The sequence below is a fragment of the Chelonia mydas genome, chromosome 2 (genome assembly GCF_015237465.2).
Source record: "Chelonia mydas isolate rCheMyd1 chromosome 2, rCheMyd1.pri.v2, whole genome shotgun sequence".
NCBI lineage: Eukaryota > Metazoa > Chordata > Testudines > Cheloniidae > Chelonia > Chelonia mydas.
Genome location: NC_057850.1, coordinates 110,308,933 through 110,325,715, shown reverse-complemented (window position 1 = coordinate 110,325,715; position 16,783 = coordinate 110,308,933). Strand labels below are relative to the sequence as shown.

At 42.8% G+C, this 16,783-nt stretch overlaps 1 protein-coding gene across 11 annotated transcripts in view; it reads left to right on the top strand.

Moving 5' to 3' along the window:
• PHACTR1 (phosphatase and actin regulator 1) overlaps positions 1 to 16,783 on the top strand; it is a 423,459-nt gene that overhangs the window by 218,086 nt on the left and 188,590 nt on the right. The window contains exon 1 of one of the 11 annotated variants that reach the window (XM_037893143.2): positions 1,658 to 2,238. The exons of 8 other annotated variants lie outside the window; for them this stretch is intronic. In XM_037893143.2, the coding sequence (XP_037749071.1) occupies positions 1,989 to 2,238 (250 nt within the window). In that variant the 5' untranslated portion in view covers positions 1,658 to 1,988. Of the gene's footprint in view, positions 1 to 1,657; positions 2,239 to 2,650; positions 2,835 to 16,783 lie in introns of those variants that run through there. 2 more of the 11 variants (XM_043540094.1, XM_037893147.2) reach the window with 2 other exon arrangements.

Genomic DNA, 16,783 nt, shown 5'->3' with positions numbered 1-16,783 from the left:
AGAGCCTTTTTCAGCCCATGTTACAGTAGTGAGCTCTAACAGTATCTAATCTGACTGTGAACCATGCCAAGAAAAATGAAGCATTGCAATTTTTGCCGTAAAAGACCTCTCAAGGTTCAGTTCCCAGTGCTGCCAGGGGAGAAGTGACACCTGCGTCAGAACAATTCATGGTAAGCAAGGCAGAAATTCATCACGTGTATTTTTATTTATTCATTTATTTTGAAAAATCATGAAGAGGGACAGAAAATATTAATTTAAAAACATCAGGCAAAATCCTGAAGTCTGCCTCAGTTTTCCTCCTTGGTCAGGCAAAACTCCCCTTGGTTTCAGTGATGGTTGTGGGTAAGAATGGAATGAAAACCTGATAGGGATTAGGGTCAGTCTCGTTTAGCCTATGGAGTGTATTAAAATGTCATGTGACAATGGCAAAGAATTGCAGAGTGAGTCACTTTCTTCTGTCACTGAACAGGGAACTTAGTAAAAATAAAGGTACCAGCACTATCCCTAAATTACTCTCTGTCTCCGCTACATTGTAGAGCTTCAGCCTGGAACCCACCCAACCTCTTTCCAGCTACAGATTTAAAGGAACAGCACTCCCTCTCAATGAGGTTTTTTTTTTTTCTCATCTCTCCCCTCCCCTGTTCTCCTATACTTCTTTCCCCAGGCCCTGCAGGATCGAAGTCTCCCTCGCTTCCCTCCCTCCTCCCCTCTCCCCCCCCCACCCCCGCTAGGATATCTCTGTTCAGTGTTCCAGGTCCTTCCCTGAAGCACTGCTTCAGCAGAGGGTCAGACCATTTGAAGCTGCTTGGTGTCTTTACAGAACTGTGAATCGAGGCAATGTGGTCTTTTCCTACGGGGCCGTCATCGGCAAAGGGGATGACAGATCATAGGACATTAGATGAATATTCCCCTATAAGCCAGGAACTTTGTGAGGGCCTTTGAAAAGCCACTGCCCTGACTACCAGTATCCAGAGATGGTATTGGAGCTCTTCAGAGCAGCTGCACTTTAGGAAAGGGGGTGAAGAAACAAAGAGAGGGTATTCGTCCTGCGATGAGTAGCCCAAACAGACTTTCCATGTCTGCACTCCTCCTTGGTGAGCCATGGCAAGGGTTGGTCTAGGAAGAGTGATTCCATTCCAGAGAAGCCTGCGTTGATGTCACCAGTCACTGCCAGCTAGTATCAATGGCTGTCATTGAGAACCACCAGACAGATGCCTCCTCTGTATTTTAAAAGAGCCAACCAGAATTTGGAAAAGCCAGAGTGAAAGGACTATTTTAAAAAAAAAAGAGGAAAGAGCAAAACTGGCTGTGATAGGTGCATATAGCCAAATTGTCTTTAGTTCTCAGATAGCCAAGTGAGTCTGCAGAGGAGCAGTAGAGGGGGAGCCAGCCTATATCAATATCCTGGATGATTTTCCTTTGTGTGTAAAATATTAATTATAACCGAATAGGCTGTGGTGCTGCCTGAGAACAGGCAATGTTGTTGTGTTCAGTGGGCTAGAGAATTGCAGCTTGTTCTGCAAAAGGAACACAGTGTTGACTGTCCCTGCGTGCACAGTACCAAAGGTTTCCAACAACACTGGTACTCTGTATGATAATTCTCACATTTGTTCACCAGAGGAGGAGGTGAGGGAAAGGGAGGAGGCGTTGGGAGAGCACGGGGGCAGCTCTGCACTCATGGGAAGCATGCAGCAAGCAAAGTAGCTGAAAATAATTAAGTTCTGATTTGCTGATGAAGCTGTTTAGAATCCATGGCTGAGAAGTATCACAGGTGTGGAGAGAGGAGCGACATGCTGAGAGCATCCTCCAGCGAAGATCATTTGGATTGGTTAAGGCAGCTGGGTCACAGAGGCCACCAAGGCTCAGGCAGTGCTTTTCCCTGCTCTCGCTCTCTTTCTCTCCCCCTCCCCTCCCGCCTTCCTTCCCCCTTCTCCTTAATTCTTGGAGGAGGGGGGGTGGCAGATAAATGCTAAGGCGAGAGTGAACGGATGGCGGATTCCACACACATCAGGCAGCCTGGGATGCTTGCTTTTTCTTCTTCGGGCTGCAGGGAGGGCTCTGTTCCAGCCATGAATGGGGAGAAACCTAAAAAAAAAGCTTTCTATCTAGTGAGGATGAAGCCACTGAAGGAGCCTGCTACCAACAACAACAATGTATCTTTTGTGATACACTGTCACATAGGCAAGGAGATCAAACATATATGCAGCAACTGCAGTCGCGGGGAGGAAGCCCGTGACGGTGAGTGCTGCGATTTTTGTGTGTGAGGGGGACCGAAAAGTATGTTTGCTTGTAGGGTATGCGTGCACTACTGTCAGATGGTTGATGCTTAGCTTGCTACTTAATGGACTGCAGGAAAATAGAACAGAAGGCACAGAATGAATGTAATGAGCAAGTATTCAGCAAAGTGCCCAGAGAGAAGCCAGGAGGACTGTTATCTTAATAACCTCGTGTTAACAACTAAGGGGGATAACACTCTCTAGTTGCCATAGAAATTAGTGCATATATTCATTGGTTTCACCATTGTTGCTATGAATTTATTAGACCGGTGTTTCTGCCTTGGTGCATCAACTTTTTCTTCACTGTGCAGCAGTAGAGTTTGCCTGACTTAATTATTGGTATTTGGAAGAGTGTGTTACGTGGAATCAATCTTGTGTGATATTTCACCATGCTGTCAGCAACAAATCACTGGGGGGTGTTTGTGGTTATATTGGAATTAATATAGTGTCCTTCAGCAGACAACTGCTACCACATCCTCCCCCACTGCTTTTGGGGTTGAGCAAAACCTCGAAAGGTATTCCAGGAGAGTGACAATAAAATCACAGGTGTTTGTACTGGTAAGTATATGCTTTTTATGTTCTGTAAAAGCAATGTATAAACAGAGTGATGACAGATTGTTTGGATATTGCTAGAGTCAGCAATTAGGAGAAGGAGAGAACTAGAAGAGGCATAAAACCATCCATGCAGAAATATCCTCACAGATGGTACCCCATGTCCTTGTTTAATATGAGTTTGTTTTGTTGTGTTGCTTTACATTTTACTTCAGATTTGAAGGTTCTTGAGTTAGAGCTAGTTAAAACGGATACAGTAGGCAGAGCTCATTTCCTGAAGGTCAGAGAGAGGTTTTTGACTGCAAATGTGACTATGAAAATGTAATAACTCTCTGGGCTGCTCGCTGTTTGTGGTGCTTGCCACTTTATTTCACAGCTTTTGATACTGAGGCAGGTTCTGGAATTAACAAAAGCCTGCTTAGTTTGCTCTCAGCAGAAGAGAAAAATATTATTTGGGATCTGCTAGTCCTTTGTCAGCCACAGGTCTGCCGCTTAATGAAGTAACTATGGTTTTGCTAATGTCTCTTCAAAATTAGAGCCCTGATAGTGTAATTATAGTTGCCTTTGATTAAATTGCAAGTGAAGCTGAATGGAATTCCTTTCGCTGTAGAGTATGGAGATAGCCTTGGAATCCTGGAAATACACATTGGGTTAAACTCCCTTATTGATTACACCTGTGCAATGGAGAGAAGAAATCAGACCATGCTGTGTACCTTATTATAAGTGCTTTTTCCCCACACCTACATATTGCTGGTGACAGCAAACCCCTGGAAAATCAAATTGAGGGATTTGCAAAGCAGTCGCAAGTACTTTACGGTATTAGCATGATTTATTTATCCCTAAAAACAGACTAAGCCACTTTTTAAAAATATGCATTGCCAGTTTAATTGAATTGATGTGTAAATGGATTACATCAACATCCTTTTTCGGTCTCCACAGCATTGTATGTATAACTGCAAGCACAGTAAGAAGAAATCGTAACTGCTCTTTCTTTTAACAAACATGTGTGCTTATGTGTATAACCTCAGTTGCACGTCCCTTTAGCAGATTCTCAGATGCATAGTACTGTAATCTCTCTTCCTTTTTATGTTAGTCTGTTCAGTCTCTAATTTTCAGTGGGATATAGACTAATAACCATAGCCCACTAGTTATGAGATAACCCAGTAACCCCAGAAATACAAAAGCACAAGAAAGACAGGCTTTCAGCTTACAGACCTTTGGGACATCTCAGAAATCTGATTTTACCTCATGGTACAGTGGTATTATAATTCATTCTTCCTCATTTAAGTGGTCTTTGACCATAATAATTTAAAAGGATAGAGTTTGATTTACACCTATTAACTCTTTTCTTGCAACAGGTGCCATTAGTTTCTTATGCAATGGTAGGAAGTAATTAAACTGTATTTCCAGCTATGTTGGCTGAGCTTGATGCAGAAAGTGAGAAGTCCATGAAGGAACTTAGGAGCACATAGATGGGCATGGTCAGACCCATGACAGAGGAATTCATTTTAGCAGCTGCATTTTGGATGGACTGAGGAAGTGGGAAGTAAAAAGTCCAAAGAGGAAGAGGTTGCAGTACTCAAGGTGGAAAGTGAAGAGAGGTTTTAGCAATAGCATGGAGAGTAGAGGATGAATCTGGAGCTGATGTAGTCTGAGAATTAAGAAAAGGAGGACTTGTGGCACCTTAGAGACTAACAAATTTATTTGAGCATAAGCTTTCATGAGCTACAGCTCACTTCATCGGATGCATGCAGTGGAAAATACACTGGGGAGATTTTATATACACAGAGAAAATGAAACAATGGGTGTTATCACTCTTGTTACGGTGTGTATGGTCAGGTAAGGTGAGCTGTTGCCAGCGGGGGGGGAACTTTTGTAGTGATAAGATCTGTGAGAGTGATGGGTCGTCCTTCAGGATAGGTTGTAGATCCTTGATAATGCGCTGGAGAGGTTTTCATCAAGGATCTACAACCTAACCTGAAGAATGACCCATCACTCTCACAGATCTTGGGAGACAGGCCAGTCCTTGCTTACAGACAGCCCCCCAACCTGAAGCAAATACTCACCAGCAACCACATCCCACACAACAAAAACACTAACCCAGGAACCTATCCTTGCAACAAAGCCTATTGCCAGCTGTGTCCACATATCTATTCAGGGGACACCATCATAGGGCCTAATCACATCAGCTACACGATCAGAGGCTCGTTCACCTGCACATCTACCAATGTGATGTATGCCATCATGTGCCAGCAATGCCCCTCTGCCATGTACATTGGTCAGACTGGGCAGTCCCTACGTAAAGAATAAATGGACACAAATCACACGTCAAGAATTCTAACATTCAAAAACCAGTTGGAGAACACTTCAATCTCTCTGGTCACTTGATTACAGACCTAAAAGTCACAATTCTTCAACAACAAAACTTCAAAAAGACTCCAACAAAAGACTGCTGAATTGGAATTAATTTGCAAACTGGATACAATTAATTTAGGCTTGAATAAAGACTGGGAGTGGATGTGTCATTACACAAAGTAAAACTATTTCCCTATGTTTAAAAGATAAATTTATTAGTCTCTAAGGTGCCACAAGTACTCCTTTTCTTTTTGCGGATACAGACTAACACGGCTGCTACTCTGAAATCTGAGAATTAAAAAGTTCTGAAAAAGAGAAAGAGGAGTGTAAAACACTTAGGCTGCCTGTCTGGGTGACAGAGAGGATGGTGATGGAAATGGAAGGGGCACAGAACTGTTTGTGAGGAAAAATGAGTTTAGTTTTCATCTGCTGAAGTTTGAGTTGGCATCTGGACATACAGGATGGAATCCTGGAATACAGGAATGGACATGCAAGACTGAACAGACAGGAAGAGGTCGAGGAGGGACAGGTACAAGTCGTCATCTTAGAGATGATAACTGAAGCCATGAGAGCAGATGAGGTCACCTAGGAATAGAGTCAAAAGAAAAGAGGAAAGGAGTGAGGACAGAACTCTGAAGAATGCCAGTAGGGAGCTGAAGAAGGGTGGGGGGCAGGAGAACCAGGAGAGAAGAGTCTCAAAAGCCCCAGGAAGAGAGCAGAGGTGGAGAGACGGTGTTTTGAAAATGGCAGAAAGATCAAAGAGAATGAGAATATGCCCAGTACTTAACCAGGAAGGTACTTGGTAAGAGGACATTTGCAGGAGGTGAAGAAGGGATGGAATTGGATTACAGCAGATCCAAGTGCTCTGGAAGTTGAGGTGATAAGCATATCCTGGGACATGCTGAGTACCTTCAAATCACCTTGATTTCAGTAGCTGCTGAGAGTGATCCTGGCAGCACTGCGCCTGAGTAGACTGCATGCTTGAGGATCTCAGAGGCAATGAAGTGGTAGTTGGAGAGGCAAGTATGGAGACAGGAGATTTTTGGTTGGTTTTTATTTAGGCAAAAAGGTGTGTTCTTACCACAGGTTAACTAATGCACGGTAAAATCTTAATGAAGTTTTTTGTTTTCACACGGGTTAGCAATTTGAGGTAAACGCTAGGTTCCCCCATGGGGTATATCAACACTGTAGTTGCAGGGTGCAATCGCAGCTCAAGCAGACATACCCATGTTCTCTTTAATCTAACTACCGCAGGGACCCACAGCAGTGAAGCCGCATAAGCATGCGCTTCAGGGCGGGCTATACAAACCAGCCTGGAACCCTGGGTAATTATTCACACAGCTAGCCCACACGGGCCTGCACGCTGCCATGGCTTCACTGTTCCGGGGCTTGAGCTAGCTAAACAACAGCTAGATCAGGTATGTGTACTTGATTCGCATTCACACCCTATGGTTGCAGTCTAGACATACCCATAGCCTTTACCTCGACCTGCTCACATGGGAGAAAGCTATGAACAATCTTGTCATTATGAGGGTTTTTACCAGTGCTAGTTACCATGTTAGCTAACGCGCAGTAAAAACACACCTTTTTTCCTAGTGTGGATGCATCCTAAATGAAAGAAACATCCATGGCCCAGATTATGTACCTTTTATACAGAACCCTGTTCTGGAAGTATTGTGGGGTTGCACTACCCCAAGGGGAATTCTGAGAGCTCCCGCAAGCACAGAGTGTGATATTATTTGGTGTAACCGCCATCACTCTGGGTCCTTTCTGCACATCTGGTTAATTCTGCTTGCCAGAATGTAGCACCTAGCTAGGATCCCATCCCTTCATTCACTTTAGAGTGTCTTGCACACAGAAAGCTGTCGTGGTGATGGAGCACAGGGATTGCTGTTGGGGCTGGCCCTTGCATAGGGACAAAGGATCAGGCAGGACTGTGTGCAACATAACACACTGGTACCTATTTAAGGATTGCAAATTCAAAGGAATACAGTAGAAGGCTGATGATTTACGTGATGCTTTCCTTAAACATTGGAAATTGAAACAGTTTTAACTGCAGACTTGCTAGTTGAAAGAAAAAGGGAGAAAATCACACCTTCAATCTTTAGGAGCTGAAATAAGGTCAAAAGAACTTCCTTACCCAAAACTTAATTTCTCTGCCTGAGGCAAGTAGTTAACTAAACTTGTACAGCACTGTAATGAATCATTCATATTCCGCTAAACTGCTTGTGGCAGAAATCTCTGGCCCCAAAATAAAATGGTTGTACACAATCAAAGATCTTTGCAAGCCTTGGCTAACCATGAGACGTTCACTGGCAAGTCTGTGCAGAACATTACTCAGGAGAGCATTGGGCTTATTATAGAGAGTCCTGGCAATGATTTAGACATGATTTAAGGCCCTATAGAACTCCCAGTATGGACTGAGGTCTTTGAGGAAACCACAGATGACAAGCGGGGAACCCTATTGGGGAAACTAGATAACAGAGCAAAAAAGTCACCAAGGCGAGGCCCAAAGACCAGCGTTCCAGTTCTTTGTCCCCTGCCCCCAGGAGTCTGAGTAATTTCCTTTTTCTCCAATGAAAGTTAGTGGTAACTTGGAGGAGAAAGTGCAGCAGGCTTCCCTGTTATAGAACAGTCTGTTCATATAATTGTTTGCAGTTTTAAAACTGGGAGGGAGGAGAGAAAAGAATACTTTGGGGTTATTGCCCACAATTGTGAAAAAAGAAAACACAAGAAGTGGGGGTGGGAAAGGAAAAAATTGGTGGGCGTGTTATTTTTTTAAATCATTTTTTGTGTTTGTGACATTTTGATCAGCCTGTCTCATTCTTGTTAGACCCTACTGATACAGAGGTGTACTGCAGAGAATGTTATTAGAGGAAAGACCTTCTAGTCTGCCATCACCTTCCAGTTTCAGTGTCTTTAGGGAGCAGCCAAGTGGCCTGCTCCAATCTTGCTTCTCTCTGTGGACTCTGCTGTCTTCTAAGCTTAGGTGCCATCTTTGGAGGTGACATGGCTTCCTGTCCCATGCTGAAGATCAAATTGGAAAATATTGTTATTTAAGCCTGTCAAAGAGAGAGGCCTGGGCAACACCGAAGGCTCGTCATTAAAACTTTGGTGGTGGGGGTGGTCCAAAAAGCAAACAAAATGTTAGGAAGTATAAAGACTGGGATAGCAAATAAAGTTGAAATTAGTGAAATGTCAGTCTATAAATCAGTGGTTGTCATCACCTTGAATGCTTTTTTGAGTTCTGGTCATTCTGTCCCAAAATAGATAGAGCAGAAATAGAGGGAGTTCAAAGAAAAGTGATCAAAATGATTAAAGGCACTGAAATACTTCCACATGAAGGGAGATGGTGAGTAAAAAGAGACATGATAAAGGTGTGCAAAATAATGAATAGTATAGAGATGGTAAAGCTAGTGCTTCTATTTAACTCTTCTCTTGCTGCAAAAACTTGGGGACATGTCATGAAAGAATTAAAAGAAAATATTTTTGTACATAATGTAGAATTAACCCATGATACTCAAAACCACAAGATTATCAGTGAAGACAAGGCCTTAGTGAGATTTTTAAAGAGATTAGATGTTTATTTGGATAATGAGAACTTCTATAGTTAGAATTTTAAAATATTTTTATAAGGACTGTACTGTGAATTCTTACGCTTCAGAGCCATGCCCCACAACTAAATGATAGGATTGAGGAAGAAACTTTCCCTGGGGACAGGTTATTCCATAATTATCCACTAGAGATTATTGCACCTTCTTCCAAAGCATCTGATGCTGGCCACTGTGAGAAAGAGAGAGAGAGAGAGATACCAGACTGGATGGACCATTGGTCTGAACAAGCATGTTGTTCCTTATTCTTATATATGTCTCATACTTTGCCCCCTTAATTTTATTCGATCTATGTTTATACCTCGGCCACAGATATGCTAAGTAGTTAGTTTTCTCCTCTCTCCTTTTTCATTTTCAAGTATTGTCCCTTTACTTATTTGCCTCTCCTTAGTGGAGTCTCCATAGCAGGATGTTTTGCATGGCTGACTGTTTCTTATGTAAAATAAAGCTTCTGATTCATTAATGGAAAATGTGATCTGTAGAGCAGCATACCTTAAATCAGGTATTATTACTGTTTATTACTAATAATACCATGGCACAAATCTGAGTAAGGAGCAGAACACGGGGACATTGGGAAGGTAGAAAAGAAATCAGAAGGGTAGATCCAACCCAGTCTTCAAATAAATGGTTCCGTTTTCTTTCTTTCTCCTTTGTCTTTTTCATTCACATTCTATTTCTTTTAATCTCATGTGTTTTTGCATCTTTTTTTTTTCTTGTTCAGGCAAAATGATTTGCCTTTTGTCTAGAGTCGGAAGTAGTAAGTGCTGGTACTTAGTACCTGCAAGGTGAAAAAGCATCAGGAGGGTACAACTGTTATGAGTTCCTGCTTGATTGGCAAAACATTGCAGAACCCTATCTTTTTAAATATACTGTTGGATGTTTAATACTGTTGTGTTCTGCTGTTTGATCAGAGAGGGAGGCAAATATTCCACATCATTTTAATTTTTATAGCAACAACATTTTATTTCTTGCTGTATTTCAGTGCCTTGTAATAGATACCTATGATTTGTTACATTAGCACGTCTCATTTGTAGTCAGAGAGCATAGAAGAACGTGCCTTCATGCTGTGGCCTTCTTATCCACCCCACTTAGTAATCAAAGCATAATTTCAGGAGCATAGTATAAATGTACATGGTGATATCTTGCTAAGGGTCTGTCAGGATTTCCAGGAGTAATTGGATGAAGTTAAGCAAAAGAAAATTTAGCTTCTTGTCTATGAAATCTGCTAGACGAGGTCTTGCAAAACTCACTGAACGCCTGCTAACTGGATTAACCCACTAGGGAGAGACTGATATGAAAGATGAGGGCGGGCGGGGAAGGGCAGACACAGGTCAGGGTTAAAGGCAGACACAGGTCAGGGTTAAAGGCAGTATTATAGTATGTGATGTCTAAGAAGCCCAGTCTTCATGCCAGCACCATAAGTTTGGAAGTGGGAGGGTGCTGTGATTTTTACCAGATTCTGGGTGGGCTGGGGTGGAGGGTGAGAGGAGAATGGAATATATTCGGGGGCTCCATCTTTTGTATCCATCTGTAGCTAGTAGGAGTATGATTTAAGGCTCCTCCTCTGTTTAGCTCCTGGGAAAAAAGAGGCTCTTTCATTCTCTTGTTCCTCTCCAGAGTTTTCTGGCTGTTGTGAGAGGGATGGGTCTCTACAACTTTATTCCTTTCACAGCCCCTTGGCCACAGCAAGGACAAGGAGAGGGGAAGAAAAAAAGCCTTTGGTCCTGTCTCTCTTCCCCTTCCCCATCTCTGTTTTTGGCCCCACTTTACAGTAGGGGAGATGTGTCTGACAGAGTCTTTGTGTTTGGAAAGCACCTAGCGTATTGTAGGCACTAACACAATATAAAGAACAACCACACATGCACACCCCCTCTGACTAGATTAAGAATAAGAATTGCCTGCAATGTCTTATTTTCTGGGTCTTTAGTAGGATTCTAATGAAATGTAAGGCCTGATATTGGCTTTCTGAAAAGTCCAAAAGAAGTAGCTCACACTGCTAGGCGCGCTCCTTTGTTCATTGACTGTAGTTGAGATTGCAGGAACATTGAGGCAACATTTAATGTACAAGGAGTCAGCTCAGAAAAAAGGATGTGTAAATGGTACATCGCATGGACATCTGATGCCTTTTTAAGCACTCTTATGACTTAAAAAGAGCTTATGTCCAAATCCTGCCCTGTCTTGCATGGGTGTATTAGGGGAGAAGAAGGTTCAGGGAGCCACTCCCAGTGCATCAGTCCAGCATCAGGGCAATGTTCTAATCCAACACTACTATGAGAGGGGCTCAAGTACAATGCCTGCTGGCCTCAAGGGTTGTGATCCAACAGTTCAGGGATATGGCCATATCACCCGTCCCTCGGCACACATGCTACAGTGTGCAACGCACACATTAGCTTGGACATTTTGGGGAAGCAGTAAATTACACTTCACATATTTTCCTCCTGGCCCTGCCTGTTCTGAGCTGTCCTGCCCTATAGTGGAGTAATGATTATTATAGTTCCATAGTTCAGCAGATGCCACTCCATTTCCACCACCACCCAGCAGAGAGCCACGAAACTTAAGGGAAGGATTTTGCCCTTAGTCGTCTTTTGCCTGACATTTTTTAGGCCATTAGTCTAACGGATTTGGGCATTATGGATATAGGGCATAAATATTAAAATGGCTGCAACTTTTGAATATGTCTTGGGAGACTTTGGCAGCTGAGAATGATTTCTGTTTCACCTAATCACAAAAGAAATTGTACTGTCTGTTTGAAGAACAGAAGTAAAGATATTTTAAAGTTATTCAGTTTAAAATGTCTAAAAATGCAAATGTGCAGTAATTGCAAGACTGGACTTTTTGAATGCAAAGGTGCAATAATTGAGAACCAGGATTTTTGAAGAGGGACTTGCTTAGGTCCAGCAAAGATCAGTTCAAATCCATATTATGTTGCAGTGAGTTGTGCACAAAGGAGTGTATAGGTTGTGACCTGGAGATACTGCTGTCTGGTGAGTCAAGAATCCACAGATTAAAATGTTGCTAAGCAGACCTTTGTGCTTTAGAGTTTTTTACAGTCAGAATTTACATATTATAGAGTCCCCAGATACATATTGACAAGATAAACTGGTTCTGGAAATGCTACTGTGGTCTATTATGTCCATGGTCCACATATTAGAAAGCTTCTTTGGGGCACCTATGGACTATAATGTCAGTGATTCCTGTCATACGGAGGCCCTAAGAACTCATTAACAATGTCTCCTGCACAACTATTGAGGCACAACTGCCTTGAAATTTGCCGGATTAGGAGACGTATCCAATATAGGACAAGCAAAGTGTGTGTGGAGGGGGGTGGGAGGGGGAAATAATTTCCAACACGGAGACGTTGTCAGTTTGCTTAATTTTTGTGCCGTAAATTTTTTCTGTAGAAACATTGTTTATTCTCCATCAGCTGAAATTAAAACAATTCAGACAGGATTTATGTCATGTTTTCAAACTTATCATTTCTTATCTTCCTGATGCTACTTTACAGTCTGTTTTAAAATTGCAAAGATTACTAAAAGGCAGAGAAACAAGGATGGATGTTGTGAGAGTTTGCTGTATTTAACCGCACAGGTGGTGTGGGGAAAATAGGGCTCACAAGTAAAAAAAAAAAAAAATCTCTTTCCCCTCCCTGAAACTTACCCATGCAGCAGCAGGACAGGATACTCTCCTCACCCTAGTGCATTTACTTTCCTAAGCTATAGATGGGGGGATTAACTAAAGCTCTCAACAATATTCACCATCCCCAAAGGGACTTGATCTGCTGGCTTGTGGATGTGAGGGCTAGGAGCCTGACCCAGCATATATATATTGCAGTCAGTGCCAGGCACTAGATAGGGTCTCATGAAGCTCTGGTGTGTAGCCTAATTTAGGCACATCCCAGAATGCATCTTTCCTTTTCCCATTTTCCAGAACTGTCCTCTCTAAACATTCCTGCCCTGTACCAGCAAGATGGCTCAGGGACCCTTTGCTCCTCCCATCATTGTACGTCTAATGAATTAGGCCAGTATTATGTACTTGTAGTTTGATTCCCAGAATATGTCCAGTAATTCTAAAGTGTAAAAGTGCGAGTGGCTTTTTATGCATTTATACTGGCCATGATGAGCAGAGTTAATATGAACACAGCTTTCTCTTACTCGTGCAATGTGTACACATCACAACATAAAATCAGAACATGTATGTCCTTAACCGTTAAAGAAAGAATGGACACCCTGTAATTCCTAACTTTCTCTTCTCCCTTTCCCATACTTGGCGTGGGTTGCCAGAGTGGCAAGTTCAGCTCTTTATCTGATCCTGCATTCTGCCACTAAAAAAGTCATTCCCCTCCCCCCCCTTTTTTTTTCTTCCCCGCAGTCTGCTGTGGGCAATGGGTCCATATATGGTGGAAATTATAAGAAATGCAAGTCCGTATTGTGGGTGGGTGGGAGGGAGGTAATTATGTTAGAAAGCAGCTGACTTGAGCTAGTAGAGCTGCTACTCAAATTCAGTTGACAAACCAGGGTTGCGGTTCTTCACCTCCTATCAGTGCTCACTAACTTCACTATTTTGTGCTGTTGTTGCAGAGTTTTACAAGTCTCCATTTGTGTATGTTTGTAATAGAAATGGGCCCACCACATCACACTAAACATCTGAACCTGGATACAGAGATGTTTTTTAAAACTGATTTCCCCTGCCCGCCCCCCCTTTTTACAGAGGGCCAATCTGAATCCACTAGTTTGCAAATTTTGGGAAGTCTGAAATCTGGATCCAAATATTGCAGTTTAGGCTATTCTCTATTGCAAATATAAAACAAATATTACTCCTGCCTTTTTGCTTTGAGATTTTTGTAATAATCCCTTTTTGCCAATTCCAGTTTAGTTAAGAGCTTTTATGAATGCAGCAGTTTTGCTTAGCCAAAATTTCAAGGCCATGCTGAAAAATGTTTACGAAATTTGTAGAATATTGCAAAAATATTTTGGTCATAGAATTCAGCATGAAAGCAAGTGCATATCTCCTGTCCAAGTTACCCCCAGATGCACAATGTCTAGTTTCCCTTACTGCAGAAATAGATCAGAAGGAGTTTTTGCTGATGGTAACTCTAGTTATGTATTTCTTTGTAAAAGAATAATTTTGTGAAGCCTGTATGGTAAGACCTTTGGAACACCTTTAGAAAAGACACCTTTGGAAAGTCCATAATTCACCATTTCTAGTATATGTGCAGATTCTTTTGCACAGGCCTGCTGCATGGTGCCAAATGCACAGCAGCTAGTGGGTGAAAGGAAGATACCTGTGTTGCGTTGTAAGAATTGTCTGATTGTGTTTCTTTATTTTTTCCACCTGCAGTATTGAAATAAAATCTACTGCAAATACCTACTGTTGTGACCCTCATAATATTACACAATGAAATTATCGTCAATTTCAAGGACAAGTGGCTTTGTATACATAGGCCCAATCTGCCAGAATGCTTTATTTGCAATAATGGCTCAGAACAGGCCATCAGTTTCTTCCTCAAACAGCTGTGGATGGTTGTTGTTACAAAAGAATGCATTAGATTAAGAAGGCCAAGCTGATTTCTCTGCTGATTTATATTTCTGGATGTGAATTCTAATGCTGAGGAAAGGTGTCTAAATGTCAGCACTGGGCACTAGAGTCCTCTCTCCACAGGCTAGGCTGCAGCAGTGCAGGCTTCCTGTTTTGTTCTTCCAGCGTGCTTCAGCCTGACCTGGAGAGGACCACATATATGGGTGAGAGAGCAGTTCACGCCCTCACTCTCACTCCATGCTTGGTGCTTAGATCTGTCAGATCAGCAGCAGACATGGGAAGAGGATACAGGGGTCAGATTCTGCCCTCATTTACAAGTCAATTGGATTGCATGGGTGAAAGAAAGGGCAAAATTTACCCACAAGTCCTGACTCCCAGCCCAACTAACTTAATCGCTAGGTGTACTGGGTAAAAATCTGTGACTTATTATCCAGCTTCCATGGTGATCAAGGGAAGGGCTACCCATTTACTTTAATGGGAGTTAGACCAGACCTTAAATGCCTGACTTTAGGCATCTTAACTTGAAAGACTTCACCTTTCCTTCTAACTGCTTGTACTGAGATTGATAGATACAAACTGGCTCCTCTCAATTAGAGTCCACTGAAACAGATTTTTGCTTGTACCATTTGGTCTAATTACTCTTTTTCCTCTTGGCCAGCTTCCTATCAACTTCTTTAAAGGACAGAAACAGTAGTTTATTTTTCCCAAGAGAAGCAAAATACAAATTAAAAGGGAATAGTTTGGGCAGTTTAGCTCTTAAACTAGTTACTTTGCCTTTTCTCCTGGCTGTTATGGTGATCATAGAAGATTGGGTTGGAAGAGACCTCAGGAGGTCATCTAGTCCAACCCCCTGCTCAAAGCAAGACCAACCCCAACTAAATCATTGCAGCCAGGGCTTTGTCAAGCCGGGCCTTAAAAACCTCTAAAGATGGAGATTACACTACCTCCCTAGGTAATGCATTCCAGTGCTTCATCTCCTTCCTAGTGAAATAGTTTTTCATAATATCCAACCTAGACCTCCCTCACTGCAACTTGAGACCGTTGCTCCTTGTTCTGTCTTCTGCCACCACCGAGAACAGCCTAGCTCCATTCTCTTTGGAACCCCGCTTCTGGTAGTTGAAGGCTGCTATCAAATCCCCCTTCACTCTTTTCTCTTCTGCAGACTAAATAAGGCCCATTCCCTCAGTGTCTCCTCCTAAGTCATGTACCCTAGCCCCCTAATGATTTTCGTTGCCCTCCACTGGACTCTCTCCAATTTATCCACATCCTTTCTGTAGTGGGCGGCCCAAAACTGGACACAATACTCCAGGTGTGGCCTCACCAGTGCCGAATAGAGGGGGAATAATCACTTCCCTCGATCTGCTGGCAATGCTCCTACTAATGCAGTCCAATATGCCGTTACCCTTCTTGACAACAATGGCACATTGTTGACTTTTATCCAGTTTCTTGTCCACTGTAATCCCAGGTCCTTTTCTGCAGAACTGCCACTTAACCAGTCAGTCCTCAGCCTTTAGCAGTGCATGGGATTCTTCCGTCCTAAGTGCAGGACTCTGCACTTGTCCTTGTTGAACCTCATCAGATTTCTTTTGGCCCAGTCCTCCAATTTGTCTAAGTCACTCTGGACCCTATCCCTACCCTCCAGCGTATCTATCTCTCCCCCTGAGCTCAGTGTCATCTGCAAACCTGCTGAGGGTACAATCCATCCCATCATCCAGATCATTAATGAGGATGTTGAACAAAACCGGCCCCAGGACCAACCTCTGGGGTACTCCGCTTGATAGCGGCTGCCAACTAGACATTGAGCCATTGATCACTACCTGTTGAGCCCAACGATCTAACCAGTTTTCTATCCACCTTATAGTCTATTCATCCAGCCCATACTTCTTTAACTTGCTGGCAAGAATACTATGGGAGACCGTATCAAAAACTTTGCTAAAGGCAAGGTATATCACATCACCGCTTTTCCCACATCCTGAGAGACCATTATCTCATCATAGAAGGCAATCAGGTTGGTCAGGCATGACATACCCTTGGTGAATCCATGTTGACTGTTCCTGATCACCTTCCTCTCCTCCAAGTGCTTCAAAATGGATTCCTTGAGGACCTGCTCCATGATTTTTCCAGGGACTGATGGGAGGCTGACTGGTTTGTAGTTCCCCGGATTCTCCTCCTTCACTTTTTAAAAGATAGGTACTAATTTGCCTTTTTCCAGTCATCCAGGACCTACCCCGATTACCACAAGTTTTCAGAGATAATGCCAATGGCTCTGCAATCACATCAGCCAACTCCCTCAGCACCCTCTGATGCATTGCATGGACTTGTGCATGTCCAGCTTTTCTAAATAGTCCTTAACCTGTTCTTTCACCACTGAGGGCTGCTCACCTCCTCCACATACTGTGTTGCCCAGTGCAGCAATCTGGCAGCTGACCTTGTCTGTGAAGATCGAGGCAAAAA